The sequence below is a fragment of the Odontesthes bonariensis genome, chromosome 11 (genome assembly GCF_027942865.1).
Source record: "Odontesthes bonariensis isolate fOdoBon6 chromosome 11, fOdoBon6.hap1, whole genome shotgun sequence".
NCBI classification, from domain to species: domain Eukaryota; kingdom Metazoa; phylum Chordata; class Actinopteri; order Atheriniformes; family Atherinopsidae; genus Odontesthes; species Odontesthes bonariensis.
The window spans coordinates 11,859,332-11,883,187 of NC_134516.1; the positions used below are offsets into that span (position 1 = coordinate 11,859,332).

Consider the following 23,856-nt stretch of genomic DNA (forward strand, 5'->3'; position numbering starts at 1 on the left):
GTCAGGTCTTTTACTTTAGATGTCACCCTTAGAGATCAGGCCAACCAGAAGCCAGAGCAGTGCTCTGTCACAAGTCTAGGTGTCTCGACTGACGTCACCCTCTTGATATCTCTAACATTCCTACAGGGCTAAGCTGTTTGATCTGTGGTCTCCTAAGCTTTAGCTTCTGTCACTTTTGATCGTCATACATTGACGCAGCAGCGTGAACACGATCATTTCAATATGACAAAGTACCAAGACCGCCTGAGGGGGGCCTCCTGGATGAAGACATCCGATATTTTGTGACGCAGATACACAATTTGCTCCTTGTACCTGAAAGACCGTTCTTGAGGGAGAAAATGTCAAATGACAAAAAAAAAAAAGGGAAGAAACTTTTAAGATGAATATGAAAAAGCCGCCCTGATGTATGCAGTTGTTGCCGCTGATATTTGATGCGGATGAGATTTTGAAACTAGATTTTTGTGCGATATGTGCTGCAGTATTTAAACCCCTTCCACGCCACTGCCGTTTCGCACAGGCACAAACTTGAACCGGACACTTCGATCTATTTTCACTCGATTTAAAAAAGATGTGTGAATTCTTTGAGGCTTTGCCGAGAGCGGTTGTTTTTTGCCACTGAGTCAAAATTGCAATGCGAATATATAGGTTTAGGGTTCGCGTCTCAAAGTGCTTGAAATTGCCCTTAGACAACGTTGAATGACAAACAAATAAGGAACAAAACAGTTTCCTTGACACAATCAATTACATTCTTACCTGGTTATGGGGCTAATATTGTCGCTAAACTTGAACTGTGTACAGACAAATTCGCTCGGATGACAAATCATCCTGTCATTTGAGTACATCAGCGAACTGACGGATTCCTATAGGAGAGCTTGATGGATGTGGTTTGTGAACAGCGTGCAAGCTTGATGCAAATGTCAAGGGATCTGTTACATCACCTGAAAGGCATCTGTGGAGCGGAGCGACGGGGTGACGGCGAGCGCCCGGTCTCATTGTGCACTACTAGCAACACTCATAAAAAAACTATGATTTACATTTACGCACTCAGCAGACGCTTTTGTCCAAAGCGACTTACGAGGAAAAAGGAGGATGATCATTGAGTGGGAATAGATCAGTTCAAAGGCATTCATTCAGTCACAGATTCTGAGCTTTATTTTGAACAGACACAAAGCTACAGAGTGATATTCACTTCCAGCTAAAAGGTCTGTTACCATAGAGCTGTCTGAAATGCATCCATCTTTCTCCACATGTAATTGTCTCATCATCCAAAATCTCTGTCTTGGAAGTTGTAGCATATCGTTAATGTATTACAGCTTGTCTGCCTGCACTTGACTTCCAATACTCTGTGTGCAGGAGCGATCCCAAGAGGACAGCAAAAGGTCGTTTGGTTTCCGCACAGCAGTATGTTTAATCTTCTGATCTAACTGGGGTGGGGAGGAAGGGGCCGGCTCTCTGAAAAGGGGTGCAAAGGGAAAGTACAACTGGAGGGGTTGTACTATACGCAACTTGAAATAGAACATTGCGATTGGCAGTCAACGTTGGGACTTTAGGGGGACAGGGAGAGGGCAAGAAAAGAGATATGGGCTGAAGATGGTAGTTTTATGGTCCGGCAGCCATCTTACGGTCGCTCATCTTTGCTTGACCAGCTTCCCACTTCATGCTGCGTAGGAAGCCATTTTGATGGCAAAATTATGAGGAAAGATGAAACGGGGAGGCCCGTCGGGACTCATTGTCTTTAGTGTTCTTTCAATGGATAAACTCTAGAACCTTACAAAAGATGTCGCGGAAGGAACTACTCGATGCACGGAAGTCTTTGAGGAGCGCTAGAGAAGCTTTGAGTCGGCCAAGAAGCAAGAAACAGAGAGGTAAGTGGGAGAAGGTATCAATAAAAGAAGATGCATCACAACAACATATAATGGTTTGTAGGGAATCCTTAAACAGGCAAGGGATTAGTTGAAAGACCATACTTTTGCAGGTAATTATAATACTGTATACACAGTCGACTGAGTGGAACTGCTGATGAGGAAATTCAATCAAGGCAATACAATTGAGGCCCCTATTATATAAGTTTATTTTCCAGCTTTTGACCCCTCAGAGGTCCAGTTCTATTGTCCAAATATAAACATTCTCGGACAAAACATGACCTGAAACTTCCAAAAATGAGCTAAAGCTGAGTTTCCCGATGCCTATAAAGTTTCTTTCAATACCAACACGATGGTTTTAACAGGATTAATGGTCACATTTCATGAAGTGAAAGTGTGCAAATTCCCCTAAAGCCGTGGTACAAGTTGGCGATTCGATGAAATCTCGTCTTTGAACGTGCATTTCTCACCATTTTTCACTGACATGTACTGCAGAGCTTTAAATCAATTGAACTGCTGAGTCTATGTATTTTCTACGAGTCATGTGCAGAACATAGCATTCCCGGTCTTTCCACTTTACATCAACCCAGACCTCTTTTATAGATTGAATCGGTTTATATCGGCAGACCAGGGCAAAAATAATATATATGGCTGCTTTATGATTTCACATTCTGTAGACATTTTGTTGTAAGTGGATTAAGGTTGCAGTACAATTAATTAACTCCTCTATTCACACGCGGCAGCTGTGGCAACATGTGAGAATGAAGCCAACGCTGTTTCCCCGGCGTTCTGTCGGGCAAACTGTGTGTTTGTGTTCCATCATGCCAGCACACAGTCATTCACAGGAACCTTTGGGGATTTGGTCAGGATTAGGTGGTAGGATCAGATTACAGTGTGACTGTCAACATTGGCCCCTGTCATTTTTGGATTTCAAAAACTACCTCAGAATCCGATTCGAATCGATGCCACAGCTCACGTTGGCTTTCGTCGGTTTTTTCGGTTGCGTGTAAATAATCTCAGTTTCATTGCAGGTTTGTTGGCAGGTCATTGAAGGTCAAATGTTTTTAAGTTGTTCTTTGCTTTGATTTAAACTTGAGTACAGAGGCATTTACATGAAGTTGCCAAATCTCTTCACGCGCTTCTCTTTGCTTTTCATGCAATAATAATAACATTAAGCTTGCATTAACCACAACTGTGGCTTCTAAGTATTTTCTGTTCAAGGTATGATTCGGGGGCTGCACGTGGTGTAGTGGTTAGCACTGTTGCCTCACAGCAAGAGGGTTCCAGGTCTCTAAAATTGTCCCTAGGACGAGTCACTAGGTTGTTTGTCTCATGTGGTCCTGTGATGGACTGGCGACCTGTCCAGGGTGTACCCTGCCTCTCCCCAATGACCGCTGCCCCCCCCCCTGACCCAACAGTTGGATTAAGTGGGTATAGAAAATGGATGGATGGACGATGAATCGGTGAAAATAGGTAACTTTTCTGTAGCTTATTTAAAGTCAGCGATCACTGTAATGAAATCAAAATCTTACGTAAGGAAAATGATTGCTTTGTTTTTGCTGATTTTCCGGAGGTTCTCACGGTGGCCATTTTGTGGTGTTTGTTGTCCAAAAACATGTATTTCATAGGGCTGGGCAACGATTCAAATTTTTAATCTAATTAATCACATGATTTCCCTGATTAATCACGATTAATCGCATTTGTACGCAAAATCCAAAAATTTAATTCAAAAGTAGTGTATAGCTTTTAGCATTTAGTTTTATTTTAAATGTACTGCCATATAAATGAAAGTGCCATAACATTTGTTGTGCAAACACACTTTTAACATCAGCATCTTTCTGTAGTTTTTATGTAGAAGCCTCGCTCCACTGTTTGTTTCCTTGAATGACTTGCTGGTATCAATTGTGTGTTTTGCCTTTAAGTGATATTTTAGACTGGAACTACTACGGTGATAAGACAATTCAACTTGGCAGTGTTTACAGATGACTTTGGTTCTGTCGACTCCGCCGTCTGGAAGAACTTTAAAATGAAAATGGCCGAGAAAAAGTTCCGTACCCTTCTCCAAATTTGGTGGATCCGCCAATTACATTCTTTTCCGGTTCCGCAGCAGACAGCAACAGACTTTTACAAAATAAAATAAACAGGAGGCTATAGTCCTCGCTGCAGCTGGCCCTGGTTCCAGTCCCGCATTGGACTGCCCTGTGCTGCGTGTCATTTCCCCCTGCTTCCTGAACTTTCCTATCCATTAAAGGCACAAAAGAACCCCCCCCAAAAAAACTGCCTTAATTCACGATAAAATATTTATCGAGTTGACACGATAATAACGAGTTAACTCGCCCAGCCCTAGTATTTCAGTTTTTATATTTTGCCCCGGTCTTTGAGCGTATGTGGGCAGAATGTAAAAAAAACAGGAAGTACTACATGTTATCAACCAAATTGAACCTCATTAAAAAGACATTTTTCACAAACACTTCACTGCATGTTGCCAGACAATTGGATTTCTTTATGATAACAACCAATGAGCTTCAGGAGACGAAATCATCAGCTGAGCCTCTTCGAAGAGACTCTAACATTAAATGAGAAAGCCTCCTAAATGCTATTTTACCATGTGTGGCCACGGAGACACAGCCCCACATTACTGCAAAACATTTAAAGCTCCCCGCCGCAATAGACATGATCGACACATTTATTGATTAAAAAACAACAGAGAAACTAACACGCACAACCTCTTAGGGACAACACTGTTACCAAAGGATTAATTATATGTCAGAGAACCCTAAGTAACATCTTATTTCAAGAATAAATGCAGATGGGGAGCTTTCAATCTAGCTGGATGAAAACACGGAAATTTGATTCGTGATCAGATCCCCACTTTCAGATCTGTTCACCGATGAGAAGCTTCTGACGATGCTTTCCACAACTGGGATTTTTTTTAATGTATTTTTTATTTTTTTCCACAAGTCCCTCAAAGTGTGGCTTGCATGACGCAGAAGCCCCCAATTTAAGACTTCTAAATGAGGCCAAATCACAAGGGTTTGTCAGATTAAAAGAGGGGAGTGATAAATGTTTGGGAATCACTGTTTTAATCGAAAGCTTGGTGGTTCATTCTCAAACATCCCAACATTGTTGCTATTTATGATATGACTACAATAAGCTTCATTTGTATGGAAACTGCTTTACGTTTCTTTAGTGCAAATATACAATACAAAGCTCTTATTGTGTGTGTCAGTGGGTGTGTGAGAATCGCATTAAGTGCTTCGTAGAACCTAGAAAAGGGTGATATGTATGCATACTTTAGGATAGCTTCAAGAAATAACAGGACATTTTTCTTCTGGCATATATGGACATTTTTTCACAAAAACAGCATCTCTGTGCCTTGAAATGGCTTGGATAATTACACATCGGCCCTCATTTGATACCCTGAAATCTGTGAATGTGCCTGTTAGCGCCGCCTCTCCTGTCTGCCACTTGCAGCCATGGTGTCGACTCCTCTTTTCACTGCATGTTTTCTTTGTGTCTTTGTGTACTATGCAGCGTGACTGGTGGGCTTAAGCTTAAGCACTCAATTGTGGATAGGTTTTCCTTCGATGTCCCTCAAGCCAATCACCTTGCAGTCATCAACGCCCACCTTTATCGGACCAACTTGATCAAAACACGCGTGCTCTGGAATGCGTTGCTGTGGCCAGGCTCAGTTAGCACCGAAATACACACACAGTGTGATGTAACGGCAGCAGAATCTGTTTTCCGTCGCACGGAGATTATGCTGGAGTTGCTGCTGATGAAGCTGTATGCCTGGAAGGCATTCATCAAGGAAAAGCAGACTCTGTCACAAAATCAATGTGTTTCCCTGAAGTCTGCTTTCTCTCTTGTTGTTTTAAGCTAATTAAACTGTAGCCTGCTCCAAACTGCACCTGTCCAAAGTCTTTTAATGCTCATTCATTGCCTGAATTCTCAAAGCGGGTTGACATTGCAGAAAGCTGATATTACATCCACGCGGCAGGCTGACTCATAATTGAATTTATTTATAATCCGATCTGGTAGGTGTTATCAGATAGACGTCCGAGTCTGTGTGCACTGTAGGTCTAAGCAGTGCATTAGAAGGTGTTGCACCCTGAGCCATCACAGAAACCGGATTCAGAGAATGACATGTGACATGCACGGATTAAATCAAATGATCGTTTCTTAATGGCTCGCATTCTATAAGGTTGCAGCCAGAAACTGGCTGAAGCTGGTTCGTTGTGGGTTTTCACGAGTGTAAGCTAAACCTTGCAGGAGAGGCTTTGAAGCAGCATAAAATTGACTGTTTGCCACTGAATCTGACCTTTCATTGGATGATGGTCATGGAATCTGGTGTTATGATGGGCTTATTGATCTGGTGGTGTTTGAAATGTTTCTTAGGGGGTGTATCCCATATCACGCATCAAGCATCGTATTGATTGCTTCACTTTCTGCTGGCCTCTGATGGATGGAGGTGGATTGCGAGGCGGGAGGGGGTGAATAGTTGAAGGTTTGTTGTTAAAATAACTATTGGAGATTGCAATGCACTGCATCTAGGTTTGAGATGATTTAGGGGAAAAAAAAAATTGGAATCTATTTATAGATGCTTGGCGGGAAGAGAATATTTCTTGTTGCTGGGCGATAATCATCTTAAAATTGGAGAGGAAGAAGTTAATGAGTCGAGTCAAGATGCACATTCACTGAGCAATCCCTAATTCACAGCAGGGGTAAATCTCACATTGATTATGCATTTACAAGGCAATAAACAGAAGGGGGCCTTCTTTTACGGCCCTAAAGAAAACATTGTTCAGCATTCAAGACTGGAAATCTTTGCTGCTGTGTGGATAAAGGCTGCGGATGGTTGGACGGTAAAATCTGGGTCTGCTTGTTATTTTTAGATGAATATGTGATAGGAGGAGGTGGTGTGCGGAGAAAACAGAAGTGTCCGAAAGAACAGTTGATGTGTCAAGGCAAGTATCAGAGAGAGACTGAAGGTGGCGGGTAGATGGTAGGAAGCAGTTACGTGTCCTCTTTGTTTCTTTTCTTTTTTTCCAATTATCAGACGTATCAGAGGACACGTTTTTATGAAGTTTATGACTTTGAGTGAAAGAGACCCGAGCGCACAAATGGATACGAGAATACGACTCCTGTGACTTTCTGTATGTGAGTGCGTGCTGGATTAAGTGACGTGAAAGCCGCCACTCTTTGTAGCACATTGAGGATTATAACCTGCCCTCCTGCAGGTGCCACATTTCAAAAACATGCATGTTAGGTTGATTCAATACTGACCCTTAAAGTGTGCATGCTTTTTTCGTTTAGTTTATCTCTGTGCTGGCCCTGTGATGGACTGTCCAGGGCGTCCGAAAGCAGCTGGGATAGGCCTTTATTGAGCTAAGGGACACCTTGTCTTTGGAAAGTCCACGGTTAGAGCTGAGGGGAGGAATTGCCATTTGGTCTGAATTAGCCATTTGAGCGTTACAGGAAGACGAGGGGCGCGATAAAGTTACTAATGTCACGACCACGACATTTAAAAAACAAAAATTGAAACAGGTCTTGGTAACCCCTCAGTAGAAGGGTGCTGGTGATTGAGTCTGAATGAGTCAAACGATGTTGGTCCTTCCTTCTTCCACTCTGCGGTAAGGCACCGTCGACACTGCCGTACCCTGCCGTACCCTGCCGTACCCTGTCGTACCCTGCCGTACCCTGTCGTACCCTGTCGTACCCTGCCGTACCCTGCCGTACCCTGTCGTGCCCTGTCGTACCCTGCCGTACCCTGTCGTGCCCTGTCGTACCCTGCTGTACCCTGTCGGGGTTTTTTTTTTTCAGCTGATTTGTTACACTCAGTTGCTGGCCGGTCTCTCTGAGAGGCTGTTCAGCCCGGTGAATGAACTCTGCGATAAGTTAATGCAACTTTAAGTCTTGTTGCTTGTTCTTTAGGTTTGTTTGGTGTATAAGTGCTCATTACAATAAAAAAAAAAAGTCATGAAGAGCCAGAAAAAGCAGTTTTGCTTTCACAGATTGTCCATCATGTAATCATTGATCTGGTGCCACTCTCAGTTTTATATTAGCAGTATTTACGCCTTATTTCCCTTAGCTTGTAACCTAAATGCGACCACAGTGAGGCGTTGCTGTTTGCCTGTAACAACAGCACGTGGAATCGAAATGCCGCTGGCTGAATATAAAAAGTTAAGGCCATTAAATCCGAGCAGAAATGCGCAAAAATGGTAGGAAGCAATGTGGAAACAGTGGACATATTTATTGACAGCTAGTCTCACATCTACCGAGCAGGTGGATTAAATGACAATGAATGAAATGGAAGTTTAAGTAGGCAATCGATTTAAATGAATGACTGCTCTGTTGCCAAAACTGGACAAAACAAAACTAATTAACAATAATTTTTTTTCGTTGCTCTTTACCTCTGGATTCATTTTCTGTTTTCTTTCATGTGATTGGATAGAGTAAGTTGGCTGTGACACACAAGCAACATTGCATTCTCTCACAATTTGTTCACTACATAATAAGCCTATATATATATGCTGTTTGCTGTTGAAGATGAATATTTGATGACTTCGGGGTTTTGCTGGCGGCTGCTGGGACAACAGAGAGAAGAATACAACGATAAATGCAAAATGGGATGCAATTATGGCATGAGGAGACCTTTTTTTGTTTGTTTTCACGTTTTCACGTTTTCTCTTTTACGCCTAGATATTTCCCTCATCTCGACTCATTTCTCCTGCAGTTTGCCTCTTCATCCGCAGATCCTCTTACCACATCCTGTCTCTCGCGTGCATTCCCCCCGGTTTGTCATCTCTTTTTTTCTTTGTCTGCATCCCTCTTTCTTCTCCCTCTTGACTCCCTCTTTGCATCAGTGTCGCTTCTTTTTTTTTTTTTCCTTGTCTCTCCCCTCTTTGCTCCCGCTGCTCAACGGGGAAAAGAAAAACGTCAACGCTCTCTCTGAGGAAGGCGGCTGTTTTCTGTCTCTGATTTTCAACCTCCTCCTCCTCCTCTTATTCTCCTCTTTCACCCACCATTGCAATCAAAGACAACACGCCCCCTTTTGCTTCGACGCCCCCGCCCCCCCCCCGCGCCTCCACTCGGTTTGAGAGCGCTCTTGATTGAGGGAGAATGGGCACGGGGGGAGACGGAGAAAGCGGCAGAGAATTACCCCTCTAAAAGCAGCCTTTACGTCAGAGAGGGACGCTCTTCACATCAGCGGATACACGCTCAGACACAAAGACACCTGGCTTTGGCTTATTTGCATTTACCGTTTCCCAGTCAATCTCTTTCTTCTCGTCCTTCTGCCAGACTGGAGAGTAAACACACCTACGCACAAAAAAAAGGGGAGCCGAATCCTGTTTTTTTCTTTTTTGATGTGTTTTTTTGTTGTTGTTGTTGTTGTTGTTGGTTTTCACACCACACCCTGAGCTTTTTCCCCCCCGCCAGGTTGTCGGGATGTTTTTTTGAGCTCGTGCCACAGGTAATCTTTGCTGTTTTGAAGATGAAGAAAATCTGGTCCAAAAAGAGATTCCAGGTAAGTTTGCCTCTATATCGGGGACAGGGGTGGTGCTATTTGGCTAGATCCACGTTGTCTTTCATAGATACCGATATCTACATATTGGACTGAGATGCCACACCCTTTAAACCTAATGACACTTAATTAGCAGGAAACAGCTGTCAAAAAAACCAGCAGGGATTTAAGTTGATTCTGGTAGGGATACATGAATGGTGTTTATCACTTAACGCTGCAGAAGAAAATGATGAAAGAGCTAAATTATGGAGAATAGCCATGCTTGCTGTTTTCCATCCTTGTTGTCTGACAACAAGGCAAATAAGGACGACCGGAAAAAAAAAAAAGAAAGAAAGAAAGAAAACCAGCCCCAAAAAAAAGGTTCTGGCTGTCAAGTAAGAAAAGATGATCTCGATATACTTTAAGCATACGGAAATCATTTCTTAAAGGACAATCTACTTTCATATTCTCATGTCCGGATGTACTCTGTGTCATGAAATATGTATTTTTAACCTGGCCTTCGTAATACTTTTGTGATATAATAAGTAATTCATTTAATGGGTTTCACAAATTCAGGGCAGATGAAAAGTGTGTCAGTAGGCTACACTCCGCGGAGACACGAGAATCAGGCCAGCGTCTCACGCAGGCTGCAAAGTGAGCGAATGACGCTGATTTCTGATGGTTGCTTCACTTCTTTTACAGTTCCACATGAACCCCAAACCCCTTGAGACATGTCTTCATGGCTTCCAGCAGCAGATTTGTCAGAATAATGCTGGTTTATGGATTGGGATTATAGAATTATAAGAAATATGCTAAATCCAGAATTTCTAAAGGATGCTGTTTGAGGCTGAGTTTTGCTGATATGATTGCCTTGAGGATACGACAGTGAGGCAACAATGGCGGTTTATAAGGGGGGGGGGGGGTCTGTCAAACAGCAGTCGCCACCAGCCGGCGGTTAATCAAATTCCCTGACATGAAAGCGTCAACCAATGGGGAGTGAGCAGTTAATGCCAGGGAAAATGAGAGCAAAATGAGTCATTTCAGTTTCGCTTCTTTTCCTTTCCATCTGCTGCAAAGCCATGAGTCATTTGGAGAAGCTTTCCGCGGTCCTTATTGACAGACTGGTGATGACCAGTTTTTATCAACTGCTTTATCAGCAGAGTCGTTCACTCAAAAGAGTGGAAAAGGCCTGTATATTTGAAACCTTCTTGGTTTGAGTGTGGTGCGATCAATTGAAAGCTCAGAAGTGAATCATTTGGAGAATGAATCGTCTTCTCTTTGTCCAACGGGACCAGATCTTAACTTTAAGCTCAACCACATATGTTTTTACTAAAATCAGATCTGAAGAGGGTGAGCTTCAAATTCACTAGAAAAAAAAAAAAACGATTTAAAGGACCCACGTCATGAATCACAGATTATCGTGTCCAGTAATACAAATTCGGCATGTTCAAAGTGAGAGATTTAGCTGCAAATACCACGTTTTAATGCTTCGAATGAGCGATGCGACAGCAGCTTTAGGCTAAGTGGAACCTGTGCAGTTTGCACCTCACTGTTCTCTGTTAAAACAAAAGAATCTCTGGCTGTAATTGCTGTTGAATAATTAATTTCACCCTTGTATCTCGTTTCAGAGAACTGGGCATTCCGCACGGACTTTTGGCAGATTTACCCATGGTGTGTTGTCAGTATGGGCTTGACACCGATTCTTTTTCTGCTCGATATCAGCATGTTCAGTTTTTCTTCAGTTACAAATCTATGCCACTGTAACTGTTTGTTTTCCTTTCAGTCCGTTTTCTCTGTTTCTGTTGGTTCTTTTTCTTTTCTTTCTTTAGCCTGGGATATCATTTGTTCAATTTCACTGACTTTATTTGTATGTTTTACTGTGTAAAAGCTCAGATGAAAAGTGGCTTTTGTTACTTTGCCTCTTTGCATAAAACCTTGAAGTGGATAAGGTCTGGTATTAGCAGTTTATAGTAGAATATTTAGCTCAAGCAGATACTTGCTGTACATAACTCCTATTTACATTAGTGTTTAAGCTTAATGCTTTGACATATATCCCCTCAAAATTACACTACTCTCCATTTTCCTAGCTGTCTGTGCACGCTGTTTAACTTCATTTGACACAGATGGGTGGATCTACATACCCACACCAACAGAAACCCACACAAGCCACTAGCAGTCTGCTCAGTTAATTGTGATTGTTTATGTTACAGTCGCTTTCTTATCATTAGGCAGGAATGATCTGGAATGATCTACTAAGGATCTGACTTGATGTGAGGCGCAATGAGGTGCAACCTACTTTGCGGTTGTCGTCATCCTCCTTCACAGGCTCTCTAACCAGTAAACATATCCGTCAGCCGTCCAGCAGTTTGGCTGGCGATTTTAGACTCTAATGGGTACGAAGAGGATTGGTCGTGTGGGTGAGAGAGATGCTGGTTTCCATAGTAACGGTGCTCTCCCGTCTGCCCTCTCTTGCTGCCACTATGGAAGCGAAGTTTTCCGCTCCTGCCGAAAGCAAAGCTATGGTAAACCTGCCGGTCTTCAATCACCTCCCGCCTTTTTTTTTTTTTCTTTCTTCCACCTATCCATCCTCCGTCAGTCCATCGGTCCCTGACTTCATCTGCTCGATGTGATGTGATCTCAGCCGCAAATGTGGTTTCAAGCAGCTTGTTTTGACCCCTGTCTGTGGTTTGTGTCTCCCTCAGGCCTTCAGTGTCGTTTTTAATATTTAAGATAAGCTTGTCCTGCAAATCAGTCCCCCACCCCCCCTGCACTTCCACCATATTCGTGTCCTTGGTTTTTCTTTCTTAAGATTTTAAAGCAAATCAAGAGCCTTGTCACACGAGTTTTGTCCCGTGGTCTTTCTGTGAATTACGAGGTTATGGTTTAAGTTTTGTTTCCTGTGATTTGCGTCTCCCGTTGTTTTAAAGGCTTGCATTTTCTTTACCTGCACTCACGAATATCAGTTCACAGTCAGTGGGGTTACATGGCACTGAAAGGATCGGATTATTGTCTAAATTACAATAAGACTGAGTTATTAAGTTCATGTATACACCTTAATCGGACAAGAAATTGGATCGGATTACTCGCGATCGGATTAAGACCCCGAGATAACTCGGTTGAAAGTCAAATTAAACGTGCTTGTAGACGGTGAAGCACGTGGTGAAGTAGACTTTGCGTTCTGTTGGTGTCGCCGCCGGAAAGAAACAAGCAACGCGATGGAGAATGCGCCGTTGTGCATCACAAACGAAATGTAGAGGGACATAGCTTCTTCTTGCTCTTCGTTTGCCATTTTCTTGAATGCCTGAGTTTGTTGTTGTTGTTGGTGGTGGTGAAGCGGTCAACCGGAAGTGGCTCTATTAGCAATAGTTGAAATGGGTACAGCGCCACCTATCGTACCGGGGTATGACATGCTTTGTGCCAATGATTCGATTCACCGCCATATATCCAAGGATAATTACCCTTGCCCAAATAAGGAGCATAACCCAACTATAGCTATAATCGCATTAATCTCATCATGTAGACCCACTGATTGTTTCCACTCACCAGTACTCTTCTTCTAATTTTGAACACGGCTTGCTTTGGTTTTTTGCTTATATAGTACATAGAAAAGAAGGGGGGAAAAAATTTCAATTCCTGTTGATATAGTGACTCTATTTATGCCTTTTCTTTTTACTTATATATAAGCTTGTCAATTCATAATGCTTGTTTTGTTACCTGAGTGAAACTGATCTGAGCCTCAGGGAAGAGCAGCTGTGCACCCCGTTTACGTGCGAGCCATGTACTTTTTAGAAACCACAGCTGGCTGCATGTTATGCCTGAGTTTCCTTTTTGTTTATTTCACTCCGGTGGGGACTTTTTTTTCAGGGATTTAAAACACGTGTTGCCAGGCAAATGTCGCATCCCACCTTTTTACCTGTGCGCGTTCCTCTTACCCCCCCCGACCTCAAATTTTTCTACTTGATTTTCATCCGTAACGCCTTTTCTGTGTTACTCTTTGTGTTTTTCTTCTCCCCGTTTCAGACTCAGAGACCACAGAGGATGAGACCACAGAACCTCAGATGGAAACCAAAGAAGGGACTGGGAGGCACCAAGATAAGGCAGGCAGGAGAGGCCCCTCAGGTATTAAATGGAAAATCCTCTGGAAAATTCTGTACAGTTTAAACAGGACTTCGATTAGACGTCTGACATTTCAGTTCATTTTTTTTGTTAAAATGATCTAACTTTTATTTCTGCGAGCAGGCACTACTTGCAAAGGGTGGCCCAGAGAGCAGAATTTGTATGTTTAGTGGCTCCCTAAATCTTATTTATGATGTCATATTCCGCATGATTTACTGCACCGCCAGCGCTGCTGCCAAAAAAACATGCTTGTACAAAATTACGTATCAGTGCGGATTGATGGATTTAATGCGGGGTGTTATCAACTTGGCTGATGATGTGTGCTGGATGAAATCCGATATGCAAGAACACATTAATCCCTCATGGTGTGATGCGACTGTGACACACTGCCCTAGTTTCCAGCAGGGAACCTGTCGCAGGTCTGGCTCTCACTGTGTGGCTCCACTGCGACTGTACAGCTTGAAAGACTAAGACTGTTTCTGCTAGATAGATTAGACTTTTCTGAACGGTGTCATTTCATTCCACTGTATTGCGCACTTGTCCCTTTCCGAGTTGAATAAAATTGGAATATAAATGCAGAGCTATGGTGGAACTGTACTGAACAATTGAGATAGGGCCGCTATTTCGGCCGTTTTATTATCATTTTTTAATGAAGTCTGTGATTTTGACTGTTGGTTGGACAAAACGGAACTCCATAAAGTGTTGCATGAACAATATTGTGTGTGTGTGTATATAAAGGGAATATATAGAAATTATGTTAGAAATGCTATTTTGTCTAAAACTCATAACCTTAAAACTAGATTGCGGGTTACATTTTAAGTTTAGCTCTTAAAGTCCATTCTTTTTTTTAATCCTCACCTGCGCAGTTAGTTCAACAAAGTTGACGTGATGCATGTTGTAATTAAAAAGGAGGACAGATTGTCCTTGTTCAACACGTCTAAAGTGATCTGAAATGATCATTTTATACATGAAAGCATGAACAGTTTTGAAATGCATACATTCATAATTTGGTCTGAAAGTTGTAGTCAGAGATAATGTGACATAACCATAACAATTTAGTTCCTTTTTAAACAAAATATCTAAATATATTCAGTTTGCCTCTCCAGGATTTGGATGAAAACACGGTCATGTTTTAAGAGATTTTAGTTTGTATTGGGTATTTTTTGCTTGAATATACAGCTAACACAAGTTATCAGACATATCATTACATTAGCTGTAAATAGACTGATTACAGAACAAATTAGGTCATTAGCCGTTTTTTAACTGTGCACATGTTATGGTTAAATAAAGTTTACATTACATTTTTCAAAAAGACTGAGCAGAGAGATGTTGAACATTTCGTTGGGCCTCATGCAAGAGCATTTTCGTATTTTTATTTAAAATTTCTCTTACCTTTTTCGTACGAAGGTCTCGTACAAACAGGCCACGTCATATTCAACAAACGCTCTTAACTTCGGAAAAAGTGTGTAAACGACCTGCGTAAATGATGTATCCCACCTGTGCGTATTTAAGTAGATTTGCATACTCCACGCCCCAAATCATACCATATAAGGCTATGCTTCCTCTCTCCTGTGCCAGGTGTTGAGTATTGAGTCACGAGAATGGCATCAAGGCGCAAAAAGAACAACTTTACGGGCTCTGAGATTGATGTTCTGCTTTCAGATATCCAAAAAGGAAAATCTGTCATTTTTAGCAGTGTCAGCAGTGGAATTACGGGACCTGCTAAAGCGAAGAAATGGGAAGCAATTATGAGTGCTGTTAATTCCATGTCACCTGTAGTTCGTAATGTCACCGAAATAAAGAAGAAATAGTTTGATATAAAAATGGCTTAGAAAAAAAAAAAAGGTGGGCGCTCGATGACTGCAACTAAAGCCGTGCAATCAGTTGTTGCCTCATTATGATGGCACTTTGATGGGGTGGTCCATGAGGGGGGGTCTACCATGGGTGACAAACTGATGAGAGCTTTGATGACCAAGGGGCGTGCACGACTCACAGAGGACTGGGACACACACCCGATCTGTCTCCAATCTCCCTCTGAAAGGTTCCCGTGGCCAAAGATCCAAGGTAGATGAGGACCTGGACGTGTGGTGGAATTGGGTTTCTCTCTGGAGCTGTGGCTCTAGCAAGCTGCATATTTGCAGCAGCACAGTTCTTGGCAATCTAAATCACAATGTCAGTCATTCGTTTGTCTCTGCAAGGATATCTACACGATCTCGGAGCACACGCTCTCTTCCAAGTGCCTGACGCGCTAAAACATTCAAAAGTAGCAAGTCAGCCGCTGGTTGCACTTCCCATTGACCTTGTTATATACAGAGTCAAATTAACCTTCAATTAGTGCATAATTTAAGTCAAACAGAATAATATCAGCATCATTATGGAGTATAATGTATATATTTATTTATGTTTGCTTGAAAGTAATTAAATATACAATCCATTCTTCAAGCAAACTTGATTCGAATAACAGCGGACTATTTTACGAAACTCCTACGACAGGTCTGGATCACTCGTAAATTCTGTTCGTACCTTAAAGAAAACTTAAAATGTGAAAAAATTGGTGAATGCGCAAAAATTCTCTTAATTCACTCATACGCACGACTTAAGAACAAATCTGTTCGTACGAATGGTTGTTGCATGAGGCCCAATCTTGTAAAGTAAGTGTCTGAACAGCAAAAGCCAAAAAGTTTTTAATTTAGTGGCAAATACTAACCCATGATGGTCTAATGAGACTTTTCCTCTTAACGTTTGATAAGAATAGTTCCTGAAAGAGCATTTATCGATATACTGAAGTGAGGATCTTGCATTGGAATCACAGAACCTGCAAGCCCTTACAATCCACTCCTAACCAGGCAACCAAATGTTCTCTATCACCAGAAATGTTGAATTCTACCCTTACTTGCAGACAGTGTTTGCACTTTCTTAGCTGTCGTGTTGGTTACCATGGACCAACATCATCATGATCTTCCTGAGTGGAGCAACAATAGAAAAAAGGGTTATCAAATTGAGATGCGTTGTTTATTTTCTTCGTGGAACAAACCAGATGCCTCATTTGCATGCAAGCAAAGACAAAAAACAAGATTTTATTTTATTTTTTCCCCCCAGCTGATTCAGTGTGGTCTCTTTACATCAAGGGCTTGTTTGGACCCTGTGGAAATGAGTGTTATTAGACACCGATGCATTAGTTTCAAAATATCACACTGTCTAACCTCAATGAGAAATGAATATTCAAGCTCAATGTGTCAAGGCCTTGAAATGTGCAATATTTCTATCTGTCCCCTCTGACAAAGGGTAAAACTGATATAATGTGCTTTCTGGTGGTAACGCTGAGTCAGAATCATTTCATGCAATCTGTCATGCAGTCTGATGCTTTATATCCTCGACTCTGTCGCCGTTTCAGGGGTTTTTTTGTCGGCCGCAGATGCTGACAGCTCTTTCTTTTTGCTGCTCAAGCATTCCTGCCTCTGTTGCTCATCACTGAAATGTCCATCATTACCTGATTTGTGATGGGGAAAGCTTTCTTTAAGCGTAGCCCTGTCTTTTTCTGTTTCCGATTCCTTTCTTCAAGCAATCAATAGACAGTTTAATCCGTTTTACCCCCTTTTTCTTTCTTAGTGATGATCCTGCACTCCTTTTTGCCAGTATCATTTTCTCCCAGCTCAGGAGTCAGGTCCCTCTCATCTCACAGTTAATTAATTAAAAAGCATTACTTTCATTTTTTTTCTCCATATATATTTTGTGCACACTCAGCACTGGAATAAAATGCAATGCTTCTGAAAAGAGACTTTAGTGGTTACCCTTTTTAATGATCTTTTACAAAAGTATACTATTAATACATGTTTATCAGTTCTCTCTTGGGGTTAATCTTTCTTGTACCTTCTTTTTTACGGTACCAGTGTCAAGTGATGATATATTTAACCAAACAAGCAATGGACTTGTCCTCAAACAGTTAATGACTGAAAACACTTACATATTGTAGTGTTTCGTGCCTTAAAGCTCGTGGTTTATGCAGTTTTATACAGTGTGGAGAAGTGAATGAGAAGTCCCAAACAAATCTGCTCGATCAGGAAACAATTTTCTTGGTCTTAAAAGAAGAATAAAACAAAAAACAATTCAGACATAAAGTTTTCATTCAGCGTGTGGCAATGAAATTGTAACCAAGCTCCCTTTCTTCACAGGTGAGGGAGGAAGGATGATGGAATATAATCCGGATGCTGCAGACCGCAGGGCCACTCTCCCCGGTACCTATGACCCCGTGGTGGAGCGAGAGCTCCGCACTCTGGGCTCTCGCCCTCCAGGGCCCCATTTGGACCCCACAAACCCAGCCAGGCAAGCCTATGGCGGGGGTCCCACTGAGGGACCCCCCCCTGTCCGTCACCTGGGTGTGGAACCGCTCGTTCGTGCGTCTCACGCTAACCTGGCCCGGCCCGTGCAGGGGTCAGAGGAAAGTGTTTCCGTCGGCAGCGACTACTACGGGAGCATGTTCAGCCTCTACAGAGGAAGAACATTTTCAATGCCATTATAGCACACATGTTTTTGTTTTTTTAATATATCCAGGATTCCACGAAAAAAAAACCCAAAAGACTGGCCAGAAACCCCAAATTGTAAAGAAAACTATTACACGCATCACATCATATCCTTTCTAGACCCAACTAGTAAAATTTGATTCCATTTCACTCTGATGCTACATTTTCTTTCACTCTTATTTTATACATATTGATGTTTTTCCCATCTTTACTTTGCTTTGACCACACTTTCCTTTGACTCGTCTTATTGCTGTGTAGTTTGATTTCTGTCTAACAAGCATCAGAGCTTCAGAATATCGGCGCTTATTTTGCAAACATTTTCTTATAGCCATTAAGTGAGGATACTATTTGTGCAATTTCCTCCTTTTGTATTCAGAACTCCTGAAAACTGTGATTTTTGCTTTTTACCCACTGCATGTTTTTCTTCAGAGCAGCCCCCTTTACGGATTAAGACCATATCTTTAGAGGTTCGCTGTGGCTGCATGGGTTGCTGGCTTTGATCCAACCTATATATTTAGCATGAATGTTGTCACAAACTAATGATCACGTGAGTCACATGTTCTTTTTGGCATGATGTTTTTGTATTTGTACTGCTGATGTTTTGAATGTGTGATCTTATCTTTTCCGTTTTACTTTACTGACTTTAGAGAACTTACAAATGGGGCAACATCGTTTACTTATTTTTGTTTCTCTGCCACTTCATTTTTACATTGTCTGATGTGTTTGCTATTGAGACGAGCCACAAAGAGCACAGACGGAACACAAGGAGCATAATGGGGAATATGGCAACATTAAAACACATGAACGGACTTTAATTTTCATCTCTACTACTCCAAAGCCTCGCAACTCTGCTTAAACTCTAACTTCACACCTTCATTTCCCCTTAATCCTCATCCCTCTAGGACTCAAAATGCTGATGAATCACAGGGGCTTTCCTCCTGTGTACCCCTGTCTTCTCCTCAGCCACCTCTCAGCACAAACAAAAATGGCATTTGTAGCCCAAAACAAGAACCGGATAAAAGCAAGCCTTCAGACCTTCACGCTTCTAAGAATGGCCAGTCGTCTGGAGTTAGCGGTGTTGTTATGACACCCAAAATGGCTCGCGCAGGACCCAAGATTTTTGACAAGGTCCGGGCTTTTGAGGAGCGAAGGACGAGTGTGGATCTGCCAGGAGGGGCAGCTTCCCTTGATTCGGATGACAGGGGAAAGAAGACAGGAGGTCCCAGCAAAGAGGAGGGGCGTGTCCTGCAGGGCCCAGCCCAGAAGAGAGCAGCATTCCAGCAACGGGCCTCTTCATTGGAGGACAAGACAAGCTACTCCCAGAGGGTCCAGAGCTACCAGAGCAAGTTTGCAGAGGAGCTCCAGAGGATCAAGAAACTTGTGGGGAAGCCAAGCTTGAAGAAAGCCTATTCCACTGAGCAGCTGTCACAGAAAGATAGGCTCAACACTGGGAAGATAGAGCCCATTCCTCCCCAAGTAGTTAAAAAGTTGGAGGCAAGGGAGCGGGCCCTGGAGGAAGGAAAAGTTGGGAGGAGGGAAGGGGATGGCCTTTTAAAGTTTTCTCAACAGTCCCAAGGCAGAGGTCTGGGGAATCAACATAACAAATCTGAGGAGGATAAGATGACACAGATGGTGGATGTTTCATCACGAGGAAACACGGGGAAAATAGCTGTTACCATGGAAACGGCACCAGTTCACCAGTTACCAGGACAACCATTGCCAACAGCGACAAGGAAAAGCTTAATCAGGTTTGGGAAAGAGAATCTTTATCGATAACTGTGTTTATTCAAACTACACGGATAGACTTCACTGCGTTTTTGTAAGATTTGTTATGTCCTCGCCAAAAAGTAGACACATAATGGAGATTATTTAACTGTTTCTGAAATCTTACAGTTGATCATTTTCTCACTGGTCAGGATTATGCAACAGTTTTTCTTGTCTTTGCACACAGCAAAACCCCACAAAACTCACTGGCGGCTGACAAAGTTGTTCCCACATCCCTACAACCTTGGTCCTCCTCCAAAGACGTAGAACTGGATTCAAAGAGAGACGGCAAGACGGACAAATCAGACCGCAGATCGCCCAGCCCAACAGGGAAGAGAGCATCCCCCGTAACTGTTAGGGAACCAGGGTCCCAGTATCCACCCAAACCCTCCAGGATTGCCCCATTACATACCCCATCAAGCCCAAGCCTAAAAAAGAGGAGGGCAGAGGCAAGACAAATATCTCCAGCCCTGAAAGTGGACATCCCAACGATCCTAATTGAGGATGAACCCATGGATAGCGAAACTGCCCCAGACACGAGCGACAAGAGAACCAAGACTAAGAGGAAGGAGGGTAGAGTTCGCAAAAGCAAGAGAGGTCACTCGGCTCAACCCAGGTCTTCAGAGGAAGGTAGGAGACAGTGCGTCAACATCACCGATAAATGCATTTGTAAAAAGTCAGTTAAACCAAGGCAAGCAGCATTCACCACAAATTAAAATGGAAGCAAAATGCGGACCTGTTTTAACAATACAGTTCACGAACGACGTAAAGAACAAAAATGGTCTTCTGTAAAACGTTTCTTTAAAAGTCTGAGGCGATATCTATGTATCTCTTCTCTTTTTGTGAACCCACCTATTAACTCGCCCGTTCGCTGAGATGAAAGACGGAATAATGCATGAGGCCTGGTTGAAAAATGTTCCTCCTCAGTCAAACACTCTGACCGCCCCCAATATCACTGCTGGTTTGGACTGAGCGTGGCAACAAATTTGCCCGGTTTGCATGTGCACCAACACCTTAAAGGGTTGCTATTGGGCCCCACAGTAAAGGCATGCTGCTGCCTGATCTGAAAGTCAGAATAACTTGACTTTTCACGAAGTCACTCTTAAAGAATGAAGGGTGATACTCTGTCACTGTATAGCTCTGAGGGGTTATCTGCATTCAGAGAAGGTAAAGTCTCTTGCACTGCTTTTAATACATTTTTAAGTTTACTTTACATTGGAATGAGCCCTGTGACATGTTGGTGACCAACCTAATCGCTAAACAACGCGCATGCAGTTCTGTACAAACATGACCCTCTCGTTTGCAGGGGGGTCATCTGATGACTCCTACCTATCTGCTGATGAAGAACCAGATGAGGGCCCAATGTTTGAGAGGCCTCTCGAGGACACCACGGCGCCCAGTGGCTCTGAAGTCAAGCTGCAATGCATCATCACCGGCAGCCCAGTCCCCGCTGGTATGACAGAGAATTTCCTGTTTATTGATTAGCGGGGTTCATGTTCATGTGGGCTGCTTTCTCCTTCAGGGATTTTATAGGGCTTGATTTTAATGGGTTATATGGGATAATTTAAAGATTACTTTTAACATCAAACTACTATTTGCTTTGTGAAAGAAAAAAAAAAAAAGGCAATGTAATGGGGCTGTAGCTCAGGAGGGAAAGCGGTCATCTCCTAATCTGAAGGTTGGTGCTTTGATCCCGGCTTCCCCGGACCACTTGTCAAAGTGTCCTTGGGCAAGACACTGAACCCCATGTTGCCTGCTAAAACTGTATAGTCTAAGATGTCCTGTATGAGTGTGTGTGTGTGTGTGTGTGTGTGAATGAGGGAATGTGACTTGTAATGTAAAAGCGCTTCAAGTGGTCTACTAGACTAGAAAATATGAATATATTTATAAAGCGCGTCCATTTAATAATATCTTAGTGAAGCCTGTATCTGTATGCTTCAGTGCAAGAGACATTCTAGCTTTTCATTCCTATTAATAAACCACATTCTTTGTTCAATAAGATTTGCACAAAGAAAGCAATATGATCTAAGTCCAAAATTGGCCTATTTTACCTGAGATAGAAATATTTGAGTTGCCTGACAGGCTGAAGCTTGACTTAATTTTTTTTTTTGCCGTATTCATTTTTGGACCGCGTCGCTCCTGCTCACAGTACTTTCCAAAGGCTGTGTATTACCCCCTTTTTTCTTCCTTTTAAGGGAACAAAAAACGTTTTTTTTAATTAGGTGTCGTAACATTCTGATGACTTCACGCAGCAGAGAATATACAAAAAGAATATAGACGAGCCAAAAACGATGAGCCTTATTTATTGCACATCTTTCCAGAGTGCGTGTTTTCTATCTGTTCTTTTTTTTTGCCGTGGAAAAGCTGCATGTAAGTTGTTTTGTCTCCCTTTTACAGTGACATGGAGGAAGAATGGCGTGGAGATACGGAACGATGCCTCTCGTGTGGTTAAAGCAGAGGGGGAGAAGCACAGTCTGGTGATAAAGGAGATGAGGCCGCACAATGCGGGGTCATACTGCGTCACGGCCGTCAACGCAGCAGGCAGAGCATCCTGCACTGCCACCCTCTACATCCAGTCAGGTAAGATCACGCCACAGATGGAAAGGCTGTCCCGCTACACATAAGCAATTTGGCGTTCCCCGGTACATGTTAACAATGCAGTGTACATTTAAACGAAGAGGTATACGATGAAGCTCGTGAAAACGACGCCGTCCTTAAAATACACGAACATTTCGACTCTCGTGCAAACTGTTTAATCCACTGCCAGCCCTCCTCCGCCTGACATTCTGTCTTAATGACTATAAAGGCCCACTGGAGCTCAGCATCCCAGCCAGAGCTCCGGGGTGCTGATAGTTGCCATGACAACCCATTAATTCTTGAAGGCGCAGATCCCCCCCCCACAGTGTACCTTTAAAATGCAGACCTACCCCATCACACAAAGGTCTCCTGAGGCTTAAAGGCAACCGTGGCAGTCACAGTCAGGGGTTTGGGGGAAAAAGGTTTCCCCGTTTATTGCTGTGCCTGCAGTGGAGGTGTGTTTACATTGTACGGCATAAGCGGCAAGCTTGCTCCCAGTGAGTAGTGATTAGAGCTCATGTAAATTCAACTTGCTCTTCCACAGTTTTGTCAACAAATATGAGCATGCACTCTGGTGCTGTATCTCAGCAGCAGCACAGGGGCCTCTGTTGCCATATTAGGCCAGCGGAGTGTGACTTGCAGGAGTATTTTTAGCCATCCTCTTGTTCTCCCGGGTAATTGCTGTCTGCTTTATGTCCCTGCGCGAGATTACTGCTGGAGTTTTTCAACACCCTTGATTTCACACTAGAGGGCTTATAGAATGGAGTTATCCAAACGGGATGGGAGTTTACGAAAGTAGATTTTTTTTTTGGATTTTGGGTTGATTTATAGGCTTCAGCGGATGTCAAATCACAATACCGTTCCCAGATTTGTATTCATTTAATTGCTTAATATGTTCAGTGTGAAAATGAGCCGAGAACTTTAAAGAATCCTTTTCAATGGTTCCCCTTTTCACCGAATATGCTATCGAGTTTAAGATGCTAGAGAATATCGCCTCGGCGGTTCTGGGAAACGGGAGGAAAGAGAAATAAGAGGATGAAAAGAGGATAGCCGACTCAAACTGTTCAGCAGTTGCGTAAGGGTTGGCAGGTGTCCATGGATACTCCCAGGAGTTATCCCCTGGTGCACAGACACAGCTCAGAGATGAGTTTCAAGGTAGGTTATTAAATTTGCTCTTTCTAATACGAAAAGTTCAAGAGTATATGTGCCTAGAAAAGCTGAATTCATTTGGTGCAAGTGTATTTCTGTGTAAAGGACATCTGTAGACTGTTTATTTCTACAAGAGAAATAAACAGTCTCTTGTTTATATTTAATTTTATATGTCAGATCTTTCTTTTACTTGTTTCACCTGCAGCTTACAGCAAATGATCAAATTTTCTTTCATTTTAGACAGTTGACTTGATAAAAAAGACGATACGTTTTTTTTCCCTCAACCCACTCTGCTGAAGAAACGTCTTAATTCTTTGCAACTCATTAGTTTTTTGTTTACAGTCAGATGTCATGGTGTTATCCG

At 42.6% G+C, this 23,856-nt stretch overlaps 1 protein-coding gene across 4 annotated transcripts in view; it reads left to right on the forward strand.

The window, feature by feature from the left end:
- The window catches only part of spega (striated muscle enriched protein kinase a), a 59,258-nt gene that overhangs the window by 5,315 nt on the left and 30,087 nt on the right, over nt 1-23,856 (forward strand). Inside the window, exons 1-8 of one of the 4 annotated variants that reach the window (XM_075477549.1) lie at nt 8,944-9,390; nt 10,995-11,037; nt 13,387-13,485; nt 17,655-17,805; nt 18,905-19,750; nt 19,954-20,396; nt 21,073-21,219; nt 22,164-22,346. In XM_075477549.1, the coding sequence (XP_075333664.1) occupies nt 9,358-9,390; nt 10,995-11,037; nt 13,387-13,485; nt 17,655-17,805; nt 18,905-19,750; nt 19,954-20,396; nt 21,073-21,219; nt 22,164-22,346 (1,945 nt within the window). In that variant the 5' untranslated portion in view covers nt 8,944-9,357. Of the gene's footprint in view, nt 1-1,520; nt 1,866-8,943; nt 9,391-10,994; nt 11,038-13,386; nt 13,486-17,654; nt 17,806-18,904; nt 19,751-19,953; nt 20,397-21,072; nt 21,220-22,163; nt 22,347-23,856 lie in introns of those variants that run through there. The other 3 variants (XM_075477548.1, XM_075477550.1, XM_075477547.1) reach the window with 3 other exon arrangements.